This window comes from Dendrobium catenatum, unplaced genomic scaffold (assembly GCF_001605985.2).
Source record: "Dendrobium catenatum unplaced genomic scaffold, ASM160598v2 original_scaffold_254917, whole genome shotgun sequence".
Taxonomy (NCBI): Eukaryota; Viridiplantae; Streptophyta; class Magnoliopsida; order Asparagales; family Orchidaceae; genus Dendrobium; species Dendrobium catenatum.
The window spans coordinates 924,527-940,925 of NW_021573316.1; the positions used below are offsets into that span (position 1 = coordinate 924,527).

Below are 16,399 nucleotides of genomic sequence, written 5' to 3' on the forward strand. Positions count from 1 at the left end.
TGTTGTCTTATTATTTGCAAATTTGTAGCTATAATTAAAGTTTATGTTGAATCCAAATGTTAAGAAAGTCTACATATTAATGTGCTCATCTCGAACCAATTCTAGGATTGGTGACTTACTCGGAAGTTACACCAACATGACAAAACCGCGAGGCTCTTATGCCAGAGCGGACAATATCTCGATAGTTGAGAGTTTGCGCTGTTACAGTTTATATTGTTTTGGACTTTTGACTTGGAAACAAAATTATAAATATTGACCATGAAAATGTAATTATATTTATCGTTGTTTATATTTTCCTTGAATGCAATTAATTAGTTATGGTTGTCAATGCATGACCTAGTAGTTAAAGAATTGAAAAGAAAAGTGATAATAAAGAAGAAAAGAAATGAAATTCTTTCACTTTAGATATCGAGGCATGATAAATGAACTTTTATTTGGTCCGGTCACCTGATGTAGCTCTACGTTCGGACGCCAGTAAAATAGTGTCACGTGTTCTCACTAGTTACTGCGCGGACCGACAATTCTGACCCGGAACGGAGACGGGATTGCTATGTTCGCGTGTTGCTAGGTATTGCTCGGTATTGGTCGATTTTTCTCGGCAATAACGAGAAATACCATTATGTGAAAACCGTGTCACGTGTTCTCACTAGTTACTGCGCGGACCGACAATTCTGACCCGGAACGGAGACGGGATTGCTATGTTCGCGTGTTGCTAGGTATTGCTCGGTATTGGTCGATTTTGCTTGGCAATAACGAGAAATACCATTCTTTGAAAACCAATACCGAGCAATATCGAGTTTTTCTCGGTATTTCTCGATATTGCTCGGTAACCTAGAGCAATACCGAGAAATACGCGAACATAGCAATCTCGGGTCAAGTCGTCGAGCCGCGCGGTATTGAGTAAGACCACGTGACGACATGTTATTGGCGTCCGAACGTAGAGTTACGTCAAGTCACCTGACCTAATAATTGTTCGTGACAAAGAGGGAGAGAGGCAAGTGAGCTTGAGTTATAAAGCATATGAATTTCATGGTTGGCCCATTTATAACACGGCGAAGTCATTTTATTAGGTGTCTTTCCTATACTTAAAATAGCGAGTGATATCAACAGTTGACTCTTAGTAGATGAGAAGCAATATTGACGATGTGTTCGTTCTCCATGGGGGGCGAGTGACGAGCAAGATGACATGTGAGGATTTTGGTTTGCGTATGTTGGAGCCGACTCCTCGATGAATCCCTTGTAGAACTAAAATTCATTACATTTGAGCGAACTTTCATGTTGCCCATGAGATGCAAGTTCTTGTGTCATAACTCGCGGACTACTTGTTAAATAACTTAAAAAGTCATATTCGAGCTTATAGTTTATTTTCATTAACTATAATTGAGTTAGAAGCTTATCAAATGTATATTACAATTTTGTCTATATTAATAATTTTTCCACTTGACATGTTTACTGCCAACTACTTGTATATTCAAATGCTGCTAATAATTCATTGGTAAATTTATTTTCATCAATATTTTATTAAACTAATTTTTATTTTCTTGTCCTCCAAAAATTTCCCCAATCATTTAAATATTTATAAATATTAATTTAAAAAATATTTGAATATCTTATATGAAATTGTTTGAGATGAATAATTTTATTTTAAGATGCATAAAATTATGTGAACTAAAACTTATAATTAGGAGTGTTGAAGACATTCATACTATTCTATAAATCTGATATAGAGAATATAAGACTTTAAAGTTGCTGTAGAAAATAATTTCTAACTATAAATTTTTTTGAAAGCGCTGAAAAAATAATGACGAAACAGAATTTGTGATTGCGGTTTGAATAATAAAGCAGCAAGAAAGCTATTACAAACGAAGTCAAGTCAACGAGAATGTTGAATTGACTTGAGCTTGACTCGACAAATGACTCTGTTAAGCCCGGCGAGCTAACAATATAAGAGTTGGCTATTTTTAAAAATATTACTATATAATATACTTAAAATATAATAACATTCAAAAATTTAAATACAAAATTATGAAATTTTATAAAAAAATATATTCAATTATTTGTATAAAATAATTTCTTATCCTTCATCATCTATTTATTTCTTTATTATTATTTTACTACATTAATTTTATATATTTAAATATTTTTTTCTTTCATAATAAATTTGTTAGCTTTCCTTTTCATATAACGAACACAAAGTCACGAAGACTCAAATAATCCAACTCTTTAAACGGGTCGGTTATCGGATCCATTATTAAATCCGCGAAAGCCTTCCCGCCTCCCTTCTCCTCCTTGGTTGGACGGCGATTGCTCCTGGATTTGCGCCACCCTTTTCTCACGACTTATGGCTGAGAGAAGGGAAGGTGACCTGTTCCCGGATTTTAATCCGATCGGCATTCTCATGCCCGCCTTCGCTTTCTTACTTACCGTTGGTCGTTCTCAATCGCCATCTTCTTCTTCGGAGCCTGGGAGGGTTCAACTGTATTGTCAACCTTCCTGCCCTAGGCGCCTGCTCCCGGCTCTTAGGGCAGGTTCTTCGTCTGCGATTGCGATTAATTTTAATTGCATTTTTCGGAGCAGCTATAAGAATTGCTGCTGTTTTAGATTGGGGAGCTAGCAGGTGGGCATCTCTATCCATGTTTTCCTCTGGTTTCATAGGGCTGTTTATTGAACATGATATGAATTGTGAAATGTGTTTTTGTTGGCTTTAGTTTGAGCTTCTTTTTTATGTGCGTTTCAATGCCGTTGAAATGGTTGCAAGTTTGTGGTTTACCTGTTTTCGTCTTAAATATTGCATCGGTTTGGAAGCTGTTGTATTTTTTTTTTTTTTTTGAATGGAAATAACTATTCTGTTTAGGATTCGATTTAGTGGAGAGCTGTTCTAATAGGTTTTGGAAGAATGACGTGGTAGAGATAAGTTGGTAAGGGCTTGGAAGGGCAGGGATTAAAGGGGACAAAAGGTGAATTTATTGTTAAGAGAATCAAAAGGAAAATTAATTAAGAGAGATGAAAATAAATCGCATTGGTATTGATATATGTATTTTGGAGTAGAGTAGATTGGGTTGAGATTGGGATTTCTTTTTTGGTGGAATAGGTTGGATTTTTGTTATTTCTTTTTTAGCATTTCGTTTTTCGTGATACAATGCTATTGTATTGGTTACAGAAAAGGTGATGTATTTTGGTTTCAAAGAGCTATTATGTGAATGAGATCCGTCTTGTGGAGTTGCCCTGATAGCGTGAACTTTTTGGTTGATTCAATTCCGTTTAACATGAAGCAATAAAGCAGTTTATGTGTTTTTGTTCGAAATTGCATCACCATTTAGAAAATTGCCTTTAGCTTTTCTATGGAAAAATTATTTTGTTAAAGTTTTTTTAAGCGATTTGTTTTATTTTAAGATGCTGGTGAGCCATTTATAAGGGTTTGGAAGTATGAATTTGTAAATTTGCTGGGAAGAGAAGCGGAAGGCTTGGGATTCAGAAGTTGACAGAAGGTGAATTCTTTGGTGAGGAAATCAGATGGAATGTTGATTGAAGAAGATGGAAACAAATCACATTGGTAAATGCTCAAATCTGGAGTGGGAAGGATTTCTGGATGGGCGTAGTTATTTGTGCTATGAGAGTGCGGACATCCCTCCTGTTATATGGAATTAGGTATTCTCTCACATATGATTCAGAACTTTTCAGCTTGTCATAGGCTGACTTTTAGATGAATGCATGTAGAAATTGGTTCTTTGTGGTTAAGTGTTATGGTGGTCATTTTCCTTAAAATTTTGAATGGATGAAATGCCTGCTGACATTTTGGGAATTTTATAGTTTCATGATATTGCATAATGATTTGGTTATATTAAGAATTATTTTGATTATTTGGAAATTGGATTTTCTAAAGAGAGATAAATACTTTGATAATTCTTATCACCTAGCTTTGAAAATGCATACATTTTATATTTAATTAATAAAGTCTATATTCATGCTATACTCTTGATATTTTAATTTTTTTAATTTATAGGATACATGACCATGAAGAAGATTTTTCCTAAATTTAGCAATATAATCTATATATAAGACAAAAATCGGTGTTTGTTTAGTTATTTTGCTTCAGGGGGTTTTGCTTATGCTTTATTTATTATGCTATCAAGGTAATTCTCCATTGAATTATTCTTTCAATGAAATTAAGAAGTGCAAAATAAAGGTTCTTTTTGGGACAACTTTCTTGCTTCTTTTCTTTTGAGGCAGTAACCGCAATTTTATTTGGCTACTTTTTTCTTGCTAATTTCTTACACCTTTTCATAAATTTCCATGTTGAAAAGCAATTTTTTGCAACTAGAGTAACAAGTTATTCTTCCCATAATAATTTTATAATTAATTTTATAAAACGGTGCAACCATCCCAAACGGACCCAAAATAATGATTAAAATATTGTGGCCAGAATGAGCGGATGGTTAAAATTGTAATTTCAATGTTTCTTGACATGTTCTGATCATTTGGTCGTGATATGATCATTTTGGTACTTTTAAGATAGCACAAAACTAAACATGCTTCAATTTTTGAAGAAATTGGGAAGTCATATTAAAAAAAAGTACACACTTCAGTTCTAATATTGTTGGCTCAGTGTTTTTAGGTGAAACTAATCAAAATTGTCAACTTAGTCAAATTCAGAATAGCATGGGGATGAAATTCTCAAGACAAGGTTCTTCAAAGTCCAAGAAGATTGGTGGTCCTAATCGCTGTGACAAAATGTTCAACTATGTCACATCATCCTTCTTCCTTCGAAATCTGGTATCAAAAAGCCGGAGGCGCATGCTAGTAGCTGGATATGATCTAGACATGTCATATATCACAAACCATTTGTTGGCAATGTCATACCCGGGCGAGCATGTGCGAGCAATGTATCGAAACCCTCTTTGGCAGGTGAAGCATGTACTGGATATGAGACATCCAGGTCGGTACAAGGTAATTTTGATACTAAAAACAAGTTGTTACATGATCTTGGGGTGCGCATTGGTATGTTAAGCTAAACAGACACCTCAAATCACTAGTTTTAATGGTGCTGATTTAGTGCAGCTATGCATGTTTGTTTTATTTTTTGCTCTTAAGTAAATTGAAATAATCTCTTAATGGTTATTCTATACTAATTAGGGCATTGTGTCTATATTAGAGGGGAAAGAAGGGTGTTCTTTCTTGTGCATGCGCTAAATCTGTTCCTTTTGTTCTTATTTATTTGTTCTCATTTCTTTGTTCTCCTTACTGAATATGGAAAAGTAACAGATTTAAATATAGTTCAATAGTTTCAATAACAGGTTCACATGGTTTGCACTATCTACTCAAAATTTTATAAGTCAACAGTAATTTGTGCCGGATTTACAGGTTTAATAATGTACAGAGAATCAGACAGATTATAGAAGTGTGAGAATCACATCCCATTGGAGCTGTTACTTTTTCATTCACTGTCTCTGTAGTGGAGAAGCAAATGCTTTAAAAATAACTGCCAAGAATTAATTCTTTTTTTTTTTAATGTTCATATTGCTCGAAACAAATGTTTAAGAATATCGAGGCCACATGAAACAACAATCCTCCTAAACCCAATTCCTGTGCATATCCTCTAGATATTCTCATGGTGGAGTGGTGGAGCCATTGCAACAAGGGGCGCCATGGTTGACTATGTATTATGAAGCTTTGAGTTTTGAGGAGTCTTCTAGTGAAGGATTTATTTTCTTTTTTCCATTGAGCGTGTTCATGTTAATGAAATATGTGATTCAGTTTGATTGAATTTCTATATTTGTACTTGTGGTGCATAAGAAGTTTCCAGAACCTTAACTGTTTCATCAATTACAAGTTGCAAGGGCTTATAAGATGTACATAAGTATTACCATTATGATTGATGAAGGTTTGACTTCACAAATGTGGATGTTTTTCTTCCTCTATCTGCTATTAATAGTGTAGCGGATCTTATCTTATTCATTTTGTTTGTTTTACATTTTATCTTCAAGACAAACTGTTTCTTTTATTTTATATTCTTGGTTTCCTTATCTTCAGGTTTACAACCTATGCATTGAAGAAAACTATGATCCGGCACATTTTCATGGACGCGTGGAGGTTTATCCATTTGATGACAACCATGTTCCTCCTCTGGCAATGATCAAGCTTTTTTGTGAAAGTATATATTCATGGCTCTCAAATGATCCAGAGAATATTGTTGTCGTCCATTGTATGGTACGCTATTATTTTTTTATATAGCAAAGCTTTGTTTTCTTCGTTTTGATTTGGAAGGGTTATCTATTACCATATCTAGAAGAAAACTTGAGGGGCTAAGAGTGAGTCACTTCGGTGTTCTTAAGGGCTCACTCCAAATTAAACTCAGAGGAACTTCAAAATTTCCCGATTCTAGTCTTATATTATTTTGAAGTGCTCTTACTCAACACTATAAGTTCTTATAATATACTATTATGTGTATCTTGTAGATGGGCGCTTCTACCCTATACTTTGGACAAGTTTGGGACAAATTCTTTTAGGGATTGGTTAAGCTAACCTTTTTTTTTTTTTTTTTGTTAAGCTAACCTTAAATCTGAGATTAGTTTAGATAACAAAAAACTGAGTTATTTGTAGTAGTCGTACAATTCATAGTGTTGCCCTGAAAATAAATTTTATCTTCCTTGCATTTAATAATAATAATGATCATTAATAATAAGTTAATTGGATTATCATCGTCAACCTTATCAGGCAACTTAGGGTCTGTTTATGAAACCTGCTCCATTTGTTCAAATCAATATTACGTGAGGTCTTAATTCTATTTTATGATTTTTTTTTTTGTTTGAAAAACTTAAATATAAGTTACTTTTAGTCTATCGTTTTTCTTCATAATTCTTTGATATCAATTTTATGTATCTGTTTTACTATTAAATATTCTAGCCTTCATTGCATATGCTCAAGTCATTTAAGTTATATTGATGTGAAACATACACGGGCACAAGGATTTGTTAGGAAATTAATAACAATTGAACTTCACTTTGCTAGTGGAAAACTTATGCTTTACCAAGAGATGATTTGAGAATTTATCCTTATAAGATTAAGTAAAGTAAGCAATTACAACGGAGATTAGCAAAGTACTTGCAAGCGATTTAGCAAAAGTAATAGATAAGCTAATGACGATGAAACAAAAATCCATGGTACAAAATCAAGATGTTTCACCTTGAGTTCCTTCTCTCTTTATTGTAGTGGGTTTAGTAGAGAAATGGAAGAAGCAAACCGAGTGACGTTGCCACAAGACAAGTGAAGCGTAAGGTCTTATCCGTTGGAGAAGTAGCCAAGGGCGGAGAAGGAGTGGATCTCCCAATAAGAAGCCACGGCGTCTTGGGCTTTTGAAGGTCGATCGTCTCCGCCAAGCAGTAGAGAATACGGTTGACGTAGTCTTCCACCGATTCGTCGTATTCCCAGTCTGGCTCGTAGAAGGGGGAGCAGAGGATATCGATTTCCCCTAAGGTGTTGTAAGCGAAGCCGTGGTTGACCTCAGGATCGGCCATGCACCATTGACATGAGAGAGGAGAGAGTACAAGTAGGGAGAAGAAAGAGAGAAGAGGGAGGTGGGGATGGAGGCCGGTGGCTTGGGTAGGGGAGAGAGGAGGAAGGGGGCGGCTTGAGGAAGAGGGGAGGAGGCTAGGGTTTGAGAGAGGGTGAGGGGAAATTGATAAACTGAAATTAATTTCAGTTTAAGTGGATTTTGAGGGAAATGTTTTGAAATTAAATTCAAATTTCAAATAGGGCTTAGGGGTTTAAATGAAAATTTAATGGGAGAAGCTCATCATGGGGCCAACGGCATGTAGGGGAGAAGGGGAGATTGGTGGGGATTTAAAAAACTTCTAAATTAAATCTTCTTAATAGGGAAGAGGAAAATTAAATCTGATTCAATTTAAAATTAAATTGAATGAGTTTAAAACTTTCCAAATATGGCTTTGACAAATTAGGAAAGAACTTGAAATTCAAAATTTGAATTTCAAATTGAGGAGTTCTCTTCCTAAATCAAGGGAGGCTATTTTGGGTAGGTGGCAATGATGATATTAACCATTATTAATGGTGAATGGACAATGGGGTCGGCGGCATGGTGGTGGGATATGGGAATTCGGTTGGGGAAAATTTGGGGTTAGGCCGGCGGTGGAGCTTGTGGAGGAATTGCGTGAATGAGGTTAAGCAATAAGTGACGGAGAGGTAGGAAGGAGCGGCGGATGGAGTGGGGAAAAGGAGATGGAAGAAAACACAAATAAGATCAGATTGAACTAACCACGAGCCGTGGACTCTTCCAACGACTGGTGGGCCTTGCACTTGCTCACCTCGAGCTCACTCTCCATTCTCTCTAGCTCTCATGCAAGAAGAAGAAGAAGTAAAGAAAATTTCATTAATCATTCATCAAACTTTTACAAAGCATAAGGCCACTATATATAGGCCTCCAACACAAATAGAAGCAAAGTACACAAATGCCCTTAAGGCTACAATAAGAAAACACTCCCCACAGGGGTAAACTCGGAAAAACTGAATAATGAAATAAAATGTATTAAAAGTAAAGACTTTGAATCATAGCCGTCGATCTACGATTTATTCGCCAGTACACATGTCGGAATCTCTGAGTGATGTCCTCATCATATATTTTTCACTATCATATCTTTTTCTACTTTCAAGTTTCAAATCATTTTTCCTCAAATGTCACAAGATTTCGTTTAAGGCTGTGGAAGACCTTTCTAGATTATTTGACATACAATTTAGTTTTACTTACAGAACTTATTTGTGTTTGTATTTGTAGGCTGGCAAAGGTCGGACTGGCTTAATGGTTTGTGCTTATCTTGTTTATAGCGGGATGACTGTAGATGAAGCACTTCAGTTGTATGCTCATAGAAGGACTACTAACAATGAAGGGGTAAGTTAAATTCTTCTATAATGTTATTGAATAATAGCCACTGATAATTGATTTTTAAGCTTATTTCTTGTGCAGTTAAAGTTGTTTTCCTCACCAAACTTGATATTGCTCTTCTTCTTCTTCCGTGCTGTTTCATTTCACTAAAGAATTTTCTATTTCGGAAAGATAACATTTGTCTCATAGCAATTCCAATGCACCATGTCTGATGATTGTTTTGATAGAAACCTTACGTTTATAGCCATTTAGGAGCAAGCTTCAAAACGTATTTTCTTTAGGTTTTGCCAGTTCTTTTGTTTTCTGCATACATATGAAAAGCTCCCTTTAATTTTCTTCTGTCTTGTAGTCGTGAAAATGTTGACATCTCAATGGCATATATTTTAAGCAAGCACGTATGCAGTTAGACGTGAAATATTTTTCTCTGATGCTGTAACAAATAATTCATTATAACTAGGGTTACTTTTTACTAAGTTATTTTATCTCTCACTGAATTTGTTATCGAAGAAAGCACGATAATGGCTTCTATTGACTTAGTTGCATGATATATAGCTGCAATATAATGTCACAGATACTCTGGTACGTTTGATTGATTAAGGCAGTTGAATTGGATCATGGCATGAATATTCTTTACCATTTACAGGTTTGCTTATGAGTGATTATGGGAATAAAGCTATTATCATGTGTTGTGCCCGTGATGTCAGCTATTAGAGAAAACTAGTTGCCAAAGTGATTGTTTCAATCCAGGATTCCTAACTTATGATTTTGATAATAATAAACATTATTGTTTGAAATTTTTATATCTCCTAGCATATATATTGGATATTGTTTCTCTGTGTGTAATAATATTTCAGGTACATCATATACCTTTCAAGATTGATCAAGACTCAAGTTGGGTAGAATATGATATCTTTCAAAAGAGTTTGTAGTTTTTATTTTTATTTATTTTTTATATTTCTTGAGTCTAGCCATGTAAAGGTGTATGCTAAATTGGCGATCGTGCACACACACAAGGGAGAGAAAAATTGAGCTGAAATTTTTTGAACTAATAGTACAATATGATTATGATCGTATTGTACGATTAGTTATACAATAAAATAAGATTAACGGCTAATTGTGTCATTAATGCGAATGAATTAATCGTATTGTACGATATAGATCGTACTGTATGATTTGTTTCGATCTGTAAACCATAGTTGCAAGATAATTTAAGTAAATATTTTTAAATCATATTTTGAATTAATTGTATTGTACGATCCTAATCGTACTGTATGATATTTGAAATCTTACTTAAATTATCCTCCGTAATTTGTTAATTAAGCCAAGGTTTAATAAATATGGCTAATCGTATTGTACAATTAAAATCGTATCGTACGATTGACATAGACGAAATCTGATCGTCCCAAAGATCGTATTGGACGAAGATCTTGATTTTTGAACTAATCGTATAATACGATGTCTATCGTATTGTACGAGCTCTTGATATTTAAACTAAGCATACTGTACGATGTTAATCCTTTTCATAAATTTTTATTTTGGGCTTAGAGAGGGAGAATGTGAGGTTGTGCGTGAGGGGGGAGTGTGAGGGGTGTTCACACGTTTGCTCCAGGCAAACTTGCACATTGCTTCCTCCAGTGGCCTTGGTGAGTTCTTGGAGATTCTCTTGCGAGAGAAGCTTCAAAGTCAAGGTTGTGGGTTCTCTATCATCACCGGGAGGGTGAGAAAGTATTTAAGGTTCTCTGCCATCACCAGGAGGGTGAGAAAGATTTTGTGGGTACTTTGCCTTCACTAAGAGGGTGACATAGCTTTCGGTTCTCTGCAGTACTGGGTTTAGTGAAAGTGATTTTTATAAGGGCTTCTCCGCTTTGTTGTGGGGGTAAAAGAAAAGTCACTATAGTGTTAGTGCAATTTTTGGAGAAGAGGACTCCGGGAGTAGACTAGGTTAAGATTGACCGAATCACTATAAAATTTATGGTGTGCTCTTTCTAATTTTGAGATTTTCTCTTTTCAGCATTTTTAGTTTCTGTACTTTAAATTTTCTGCACGAATTTTAATTCTCATTGCAAGCTGCATGTAGTTTAATTTGTGTTAGCAAGTAACTTCATATTCTGCTTGATTTATTTGTGCTTCAAAATTAAATAAAAAAATAAAATTATTATCAAGTTTTAATTGCTTTTGCTTGTGTTAGTTACTCATCTAGATTTCTTTTAAGCTGTTATCTTGCATAAAACAAAAAAGTAGAGTAGTTGTTGTAGTATTTTTTTTTTTTGAGTACCAATTCACCACCCCCTTGTGTGCCTAGGGACAGTTCAATGAGGTCTTAAAACCTCCCCGAGCTTTCAGTGACAAATTTTATCAATGCAAAATGTTGAGATGATGATGTTGTCATTCATATATCAAAATGTTTATCAGGTTGACTGGGTGTGTCAATATTGTAGTTTATGTTCTAAAGTATATTCAAAATTTCTCCTCTTCTCCATATAGTGATAGGGGTTGGCAATTGGTTAGGATATTATGCTTCAAGCGTGATTTTTCAAAAATGATATGTATTTTTGGAGAAACTTTCTGTTGATCTTAATGTATCATAATTGATGTTAGCCTTTATAGGGTTGGCTCTATCGACCTCTATATATAATTTTAGAAAATGGATTTTATGCCTTTTGGAAAATCTGAGTCAATCTGAAAAATACATTTTTGTTATTATAGCTCTGTTCAAATTTAAATCTTTTTGTTCATTATAAATCTAAGAATTTTGCATATCTTTGTCATTTTGCCACATTCTCAAGTACTTATATAACTATTAATTCTTTGTTTCAACATCTAGATCCATAAAAAATTCCTGCCGGTCTCTAACCAAGGCATCTGATACCTGTGTTTTCCAAATATTTTTATATAAACAATAGATTATCTATTATGAAAACTTCTTAGTTAGGATGTTATATGGTGTATATATATATTCAGTTTTTTGAAAATTACAATTTGAATTGCTTTCCTTGTCCATGTGCTGTATCAATGTTGGTTCTCTGCTCTATATTCATTTGTTATTACATAGTTTATTTCCCTATTTTAAACTGGGTGAAACAAATTTGAATTGCTCTCCTTATGCCAGGTTTCAATACCAAGTCAAAGGCGTTATGTGAGGTACTGGTCTCAGGTGCTGTCATTCCACAAAGATAAGCTTCGTGGACCTCCCACTGTTAATTTGCCTGAAACAGTTACCAGAGAATTGCGCCGAATTCGCCTATATGACACCATCAACATTAACTCTGTGTTCTTTGTTGTCATGGAAATGCAAGATGTGAGTAAGCTTATCCAAAATTCTATGCTACTCTTTTCACGTACCAAATGAATATCTTCTTTTGTTTTATATGAATAATATCTGGGTTGCATGGAATTTGCTTGTATTTAGCATATACTCATAGAGTTATTTTGATGTCAATTAATTTATTGTGATTACTCTTTTATATCCTAAGATAATCCTTCTCCACCAACCATTTTACTCCGAGGTTTTTCTTGGCATAATTGCATAAGAGCTTCACATTCTACTCATCTTTCTTTGCCTTTAATTGAATAAAATGTTCGACTTCCTGAGGGAATAATTTATTTAATGATTTTGGTGAAATCGATTACTTTATTTTGCCTATATGATGATTTAGGTGCTGTGCGATAAAAATTGATGACGTTATTAGATTTTGGAAAGTTTTTTTTTTCTAGTCAAGATCCTGCATTGTATCTTCCAATACCTGAAAATACATGTATTCATATTTGATTATCTTCTTTTCACTTCTCACTGGCTTTCTCTGGCTTGGTTTGGGGCGGCTTTCTTACTGCTTCTTAAAGCAGTTTTTAGTAAAAAATTAAAAATTTTATACTAGAAAAGCTGCTTTAAGAAGCGGTAGGAAAGCGGTCCCAAATGAAGCCTTAATCTATGCGAAGAAGCCTGTTTTTTTCATCACTTATTAATCCTTTTTTATCAATTGTCAAATCTCCTGTTCTTAAAAGAATGTGTTGTGCTCTATTAAATTATTTTCCTCTTATGGATTGTTATTCTTTTAAGCAGGTTCCCAACCAACTCTACCGTCCTTCAATAGAAGTTGCAAAAGGTTGTTGCAGAGAAGTAAAACAAGGATATCACAGAAACCCCAGTCCTCGCTATTACCTCTCCTATGTTGATGATGGCAATGATACAGATCAAACTGAACACGTGTCTCCTCGTGTTGTGATGCAGATGGATACTGAAAGATCCGCTTTTTACCAGAAGAAATGCATCGATTACTACTTTGAAAGCCCTTTAAAAGTATGTTTTTTAGCTGATTTGTTTGTTATGCAACTATAAACTTTCATTCTCTGATAATATTTATGCTATTTTTTATAGGTGTCAGGAGATGTGAGAGTCATTTTCTATGAAAAGTTGATTGGTAGTCGCCTTTTTTACGTGTGCTTTAATACAGCTTTCATTAAAGGCAGCTTGATGCAGGTATGATCTTGATCAAATTTGCGCCTTCGATGTGTTGATATCTAATTGAGAGAATATATATACCTAGAGATAAGGAAAAAAAAGGGGAGATTTACATACATACCGCTATATTTCATGTTATTTACATATCTAACACTTAAAATTTTAATATTACATATTTACCACCCATAGAACAAATATGGGTGCATGGAATGAAATATTAAAGTTTATAGGGTGTTATGAGTGGCAAGAATGAAATGTATGAGTGATATATTTGATATTAAAATTGTATATGAGTGGTATAAATGTAATATTAAAGTTTTGAGTGTTAGATATGTAAATAGCATGAAATAAAATGATATATATGTAAATCACCCAAAAAAGAATATTATCATTATAGAGTTTCCATTAATGTAAGATTTGTTTAGAGATATTTAATGTAAATATCATGTATTTAGCTCAGTTAAGTGATAGCTTCTTAGAATTAAATCTTGAGATTTAGGCTTCGTTTGGGACGGGTTTCTGACTACTTCTTAAAGCAGCTTTTTGTTCAAAATTTTTAATTTTTGAATTAGAAAGTTGCTTTAAGAAATAGTAAAAAGTCATCCCAAATGAAACCTTAATCTCTTGCTGATAGTTAAAATTCATTAACACCTGCAATAATTATATCATTAATATAAATTTGAACAGATTGGCTGAAGAAATTTTTGTAAAGAATCAGTTAAAATATTGCTTAAGAGATGCATAAGTGGTCATTATTAACAATGAGTGATAATTATTAACTTCAATAGCATTGCAAATATGTGAATACCTCTTTTGTATTTCTTCCTCAATCCATTTATTATTCTTTTGCAGTTTTCAGTTCGAGATCTGGACAAAGTTGGCAATAAGGGTAAATTCATATGTGGCCAATCCTTCTGTTTGGAGCTCTTCTTTGGTCCAGCTAATGCAGTATAAAAGTAATAATGAATATATTTATGTTTTTTCTCAAGCAGTTCACAGTATTACTTTCTTCTATGTCATTAAAATCGGTTATCTGCTACCTCAGTAATCTTCCTTCTGAAAATTTTTTGTTGGCTTTGGAAGCTGAAGGCATAGTGGTTGCAGAAATTGAACAGAATAGTTCTCTACACAAATACTCATTTTTATAAGCTTTTAAAGAGTGGAAGCATTCTTATGATTGATTTGATTTAGGTTTCGTTTGGGACAGCTTTCTTACTGCTTCTTAAAGCAGCTTTTTAGTACAAAAATTTTACTAAAAAGTTGCTTCAAGAAGCAATTAGAAAGCCATTTCAAATGAAGCCTTAGACAATAATAGTGTAATTTGTATTTTGTAATATTTTTCTCCCTCAATAGCTTTTAAAAATTGGGTGAAGATTTTGATGGGTCTGGGTTTAAAATTTTGATATTTGTCATTTTTTCTATCATATTTATTTTATTATTATATGTAAATATATTAACAACTTATTACTTTTTTACGTATTTAATAACAAGCCTTTTTATTATTTTCCAATTTATTTCAGAGATTAAAGTCATATAGTTTTTACTTTTATTATATATGGCATTTAAATGCCTCGAGAAATTTTGAAGCACTTTTGATGAAAATTTGATATCTTGGTACAATTTGTATTAACTTTTTTTAAAATAAGATTAAAGTTTTGTTTGATATAGTTTTTTTTTATAAAGTATATTTTTAGCATAAAAATTTATTGAATTAAAATTTTTTTGTACTAAAAAGCTATTTTAGAAATCAGTAAAAAAGGGTACAGCTTTCTTACTGCTTCTTAAAGCAACTTTTTAATTTTTGTACTAAAAGTATACTTTAAGAAGCAGCAAGAAAGCTTTTTAATAAGTAAAAAAATGGTCCTAAATTAAGCCTAAGAATAAGATGTTTAATAAACTAATTTTTAAGAAATTTATGCAATGCATTATCTTCATTTTTAATTATAGCAATATTTGTAGTTATTATTTGGCTGACATCACCACTTTCAATTCTATCCAAATTTAATAGCAAACAAAAACAATCCTTAGCTGTTTATTTGCCTATTTTGCATGTAATACAATTGTTCTTACAAATTAGTTTATTAAACAGCTTATTCTTAGGCTTAATTTAGGACAAGTTACTTTAAGAAATGGTAAGAAAGCTATTCCAAATGAAGTCTTAAGCTTTATTTGGGACAGCTTTCTTGCTGCTTCTTAAAGTATATTTTTAGCATAAAAATTTATTGAATTAAAATTTTTTTGTACTAAAAAGCTATTTTAGAAATCAGTAAAAAAGGGTACAGCTTTCTTACTGCTTCTTAAAGCAACTTTTTAATTTTTGTACTAAAAGTATACTTTAAGAAGCAGCAAGAAAGCTTTTTTTTCTTAAAGTAACTTGTCCTAAATTAAGCCTAAGAATAAGCTGTTTAATAAACTAATTTGTAAGAACAATTGTATTACATGCAAAATAGGCAAATAAACAGCTAAGGATTGTTTTTGTTTGCTATTAAATTTGGATAGAATTGAAAGTGGTGATGTCAGCCAAATAATAACTACAAATATTGCTATAATTAAAAATGAAGATAATGCATTGCATAAATTTTGACTTTAATTGCTATTCTTCTCTTGCATAAGCATTGGGGTCATCTCTCAAAATCATAAAATATTAAAAATCTTTAAAAAGAACATGAATGCCTATTTTGATATGTATAAATAAATTCATGAAGTGCATAGAGCTTCACCAAAAAAAGCATGTTCATATATAGAAAAATGCATGTGAAGGTGCATAAGTAATGCATGTTCAATGTACATAACATTAATATCAATATAAACAAATGAAAAATAATTTTACAAAATAGAGAAGAGAAAATATTCCACATTCTTTGTTAATAAGAATTTTTTTTTTAATGAAGAAGAAATGGTTTAGAGGAATGACAAATGTAGAATTCTAAATGATTGAGTTGATGAAAGTAACATTGATGATTTGGTTGCGTTGAGCAAGCTTTAATGTCTAAATTATATGTGGAAATATGAAAATTTAAAGGAAAAAGAGTATAAAGATTTTTATG

At 33.0% G+C, this 16,399-nt stretch overlaps 1 protein-coding gene across 1 annotated transcript; it reads left to right on the top strand.

Annotated features, from left to right (window-relative positions):
* Positions 1 to 4,659: 4,659 nt before the first annotated feature.
* LOC110103584 (phosphatidylinositol 3,4,5-trisphosphate 3-phosphatase and protein-tyrosine-phosphatase PTEN1) lies at positions 4,660 to 14,463 on the top strand. The gene is made up of 7 exons (XM_028692677.1): positions 4,660 to 4,947; positions 6,031 to 6,207; positions 8,786 to 8,899; positions 12,003 to 12,191; positions 12,954 to 13,190; positions 13,269 to 13,370; positions 14,205 to 14,463. Exons 1-7 carry the CDS (start codon positions 4,660 to 4,662, stop codon positions 14,304 to 14,306), a joined length of 1,209 nt encoding a protein of 402 aa, XP_028548510.1. The 3' UTR covers positions 14,307 to 14,463.
* Positions 14,464 to 16,399: the final 1,936 nt, after the last annotated feature.

Excerpts from the sequence above, each read along its gene's own strand:
- LOC110103584 (XM_028692677.1), top strand. The coding sequence starts at position 4,660 with ATGGGGATGAAATTCTCAAGACAAGGTTCTTCAAAGTCCAAGAAGATT. Across the intron at positions 8,900-12,002 it reads GGACTACTAACAATGAAGGG|GTTTCAATACCAAGTCAAAG; the intron begins GTAAGTTAAATT and ends TCCTTATGCCAG. Across the intron at positions 13,191-13,268 it reads ACTTTGAAAGCCCTTTAAAA|GTGTCAGGAGATGTGAGAGT; the intron begins GTATGTTTTTTA and ends TATTTTTTATAG.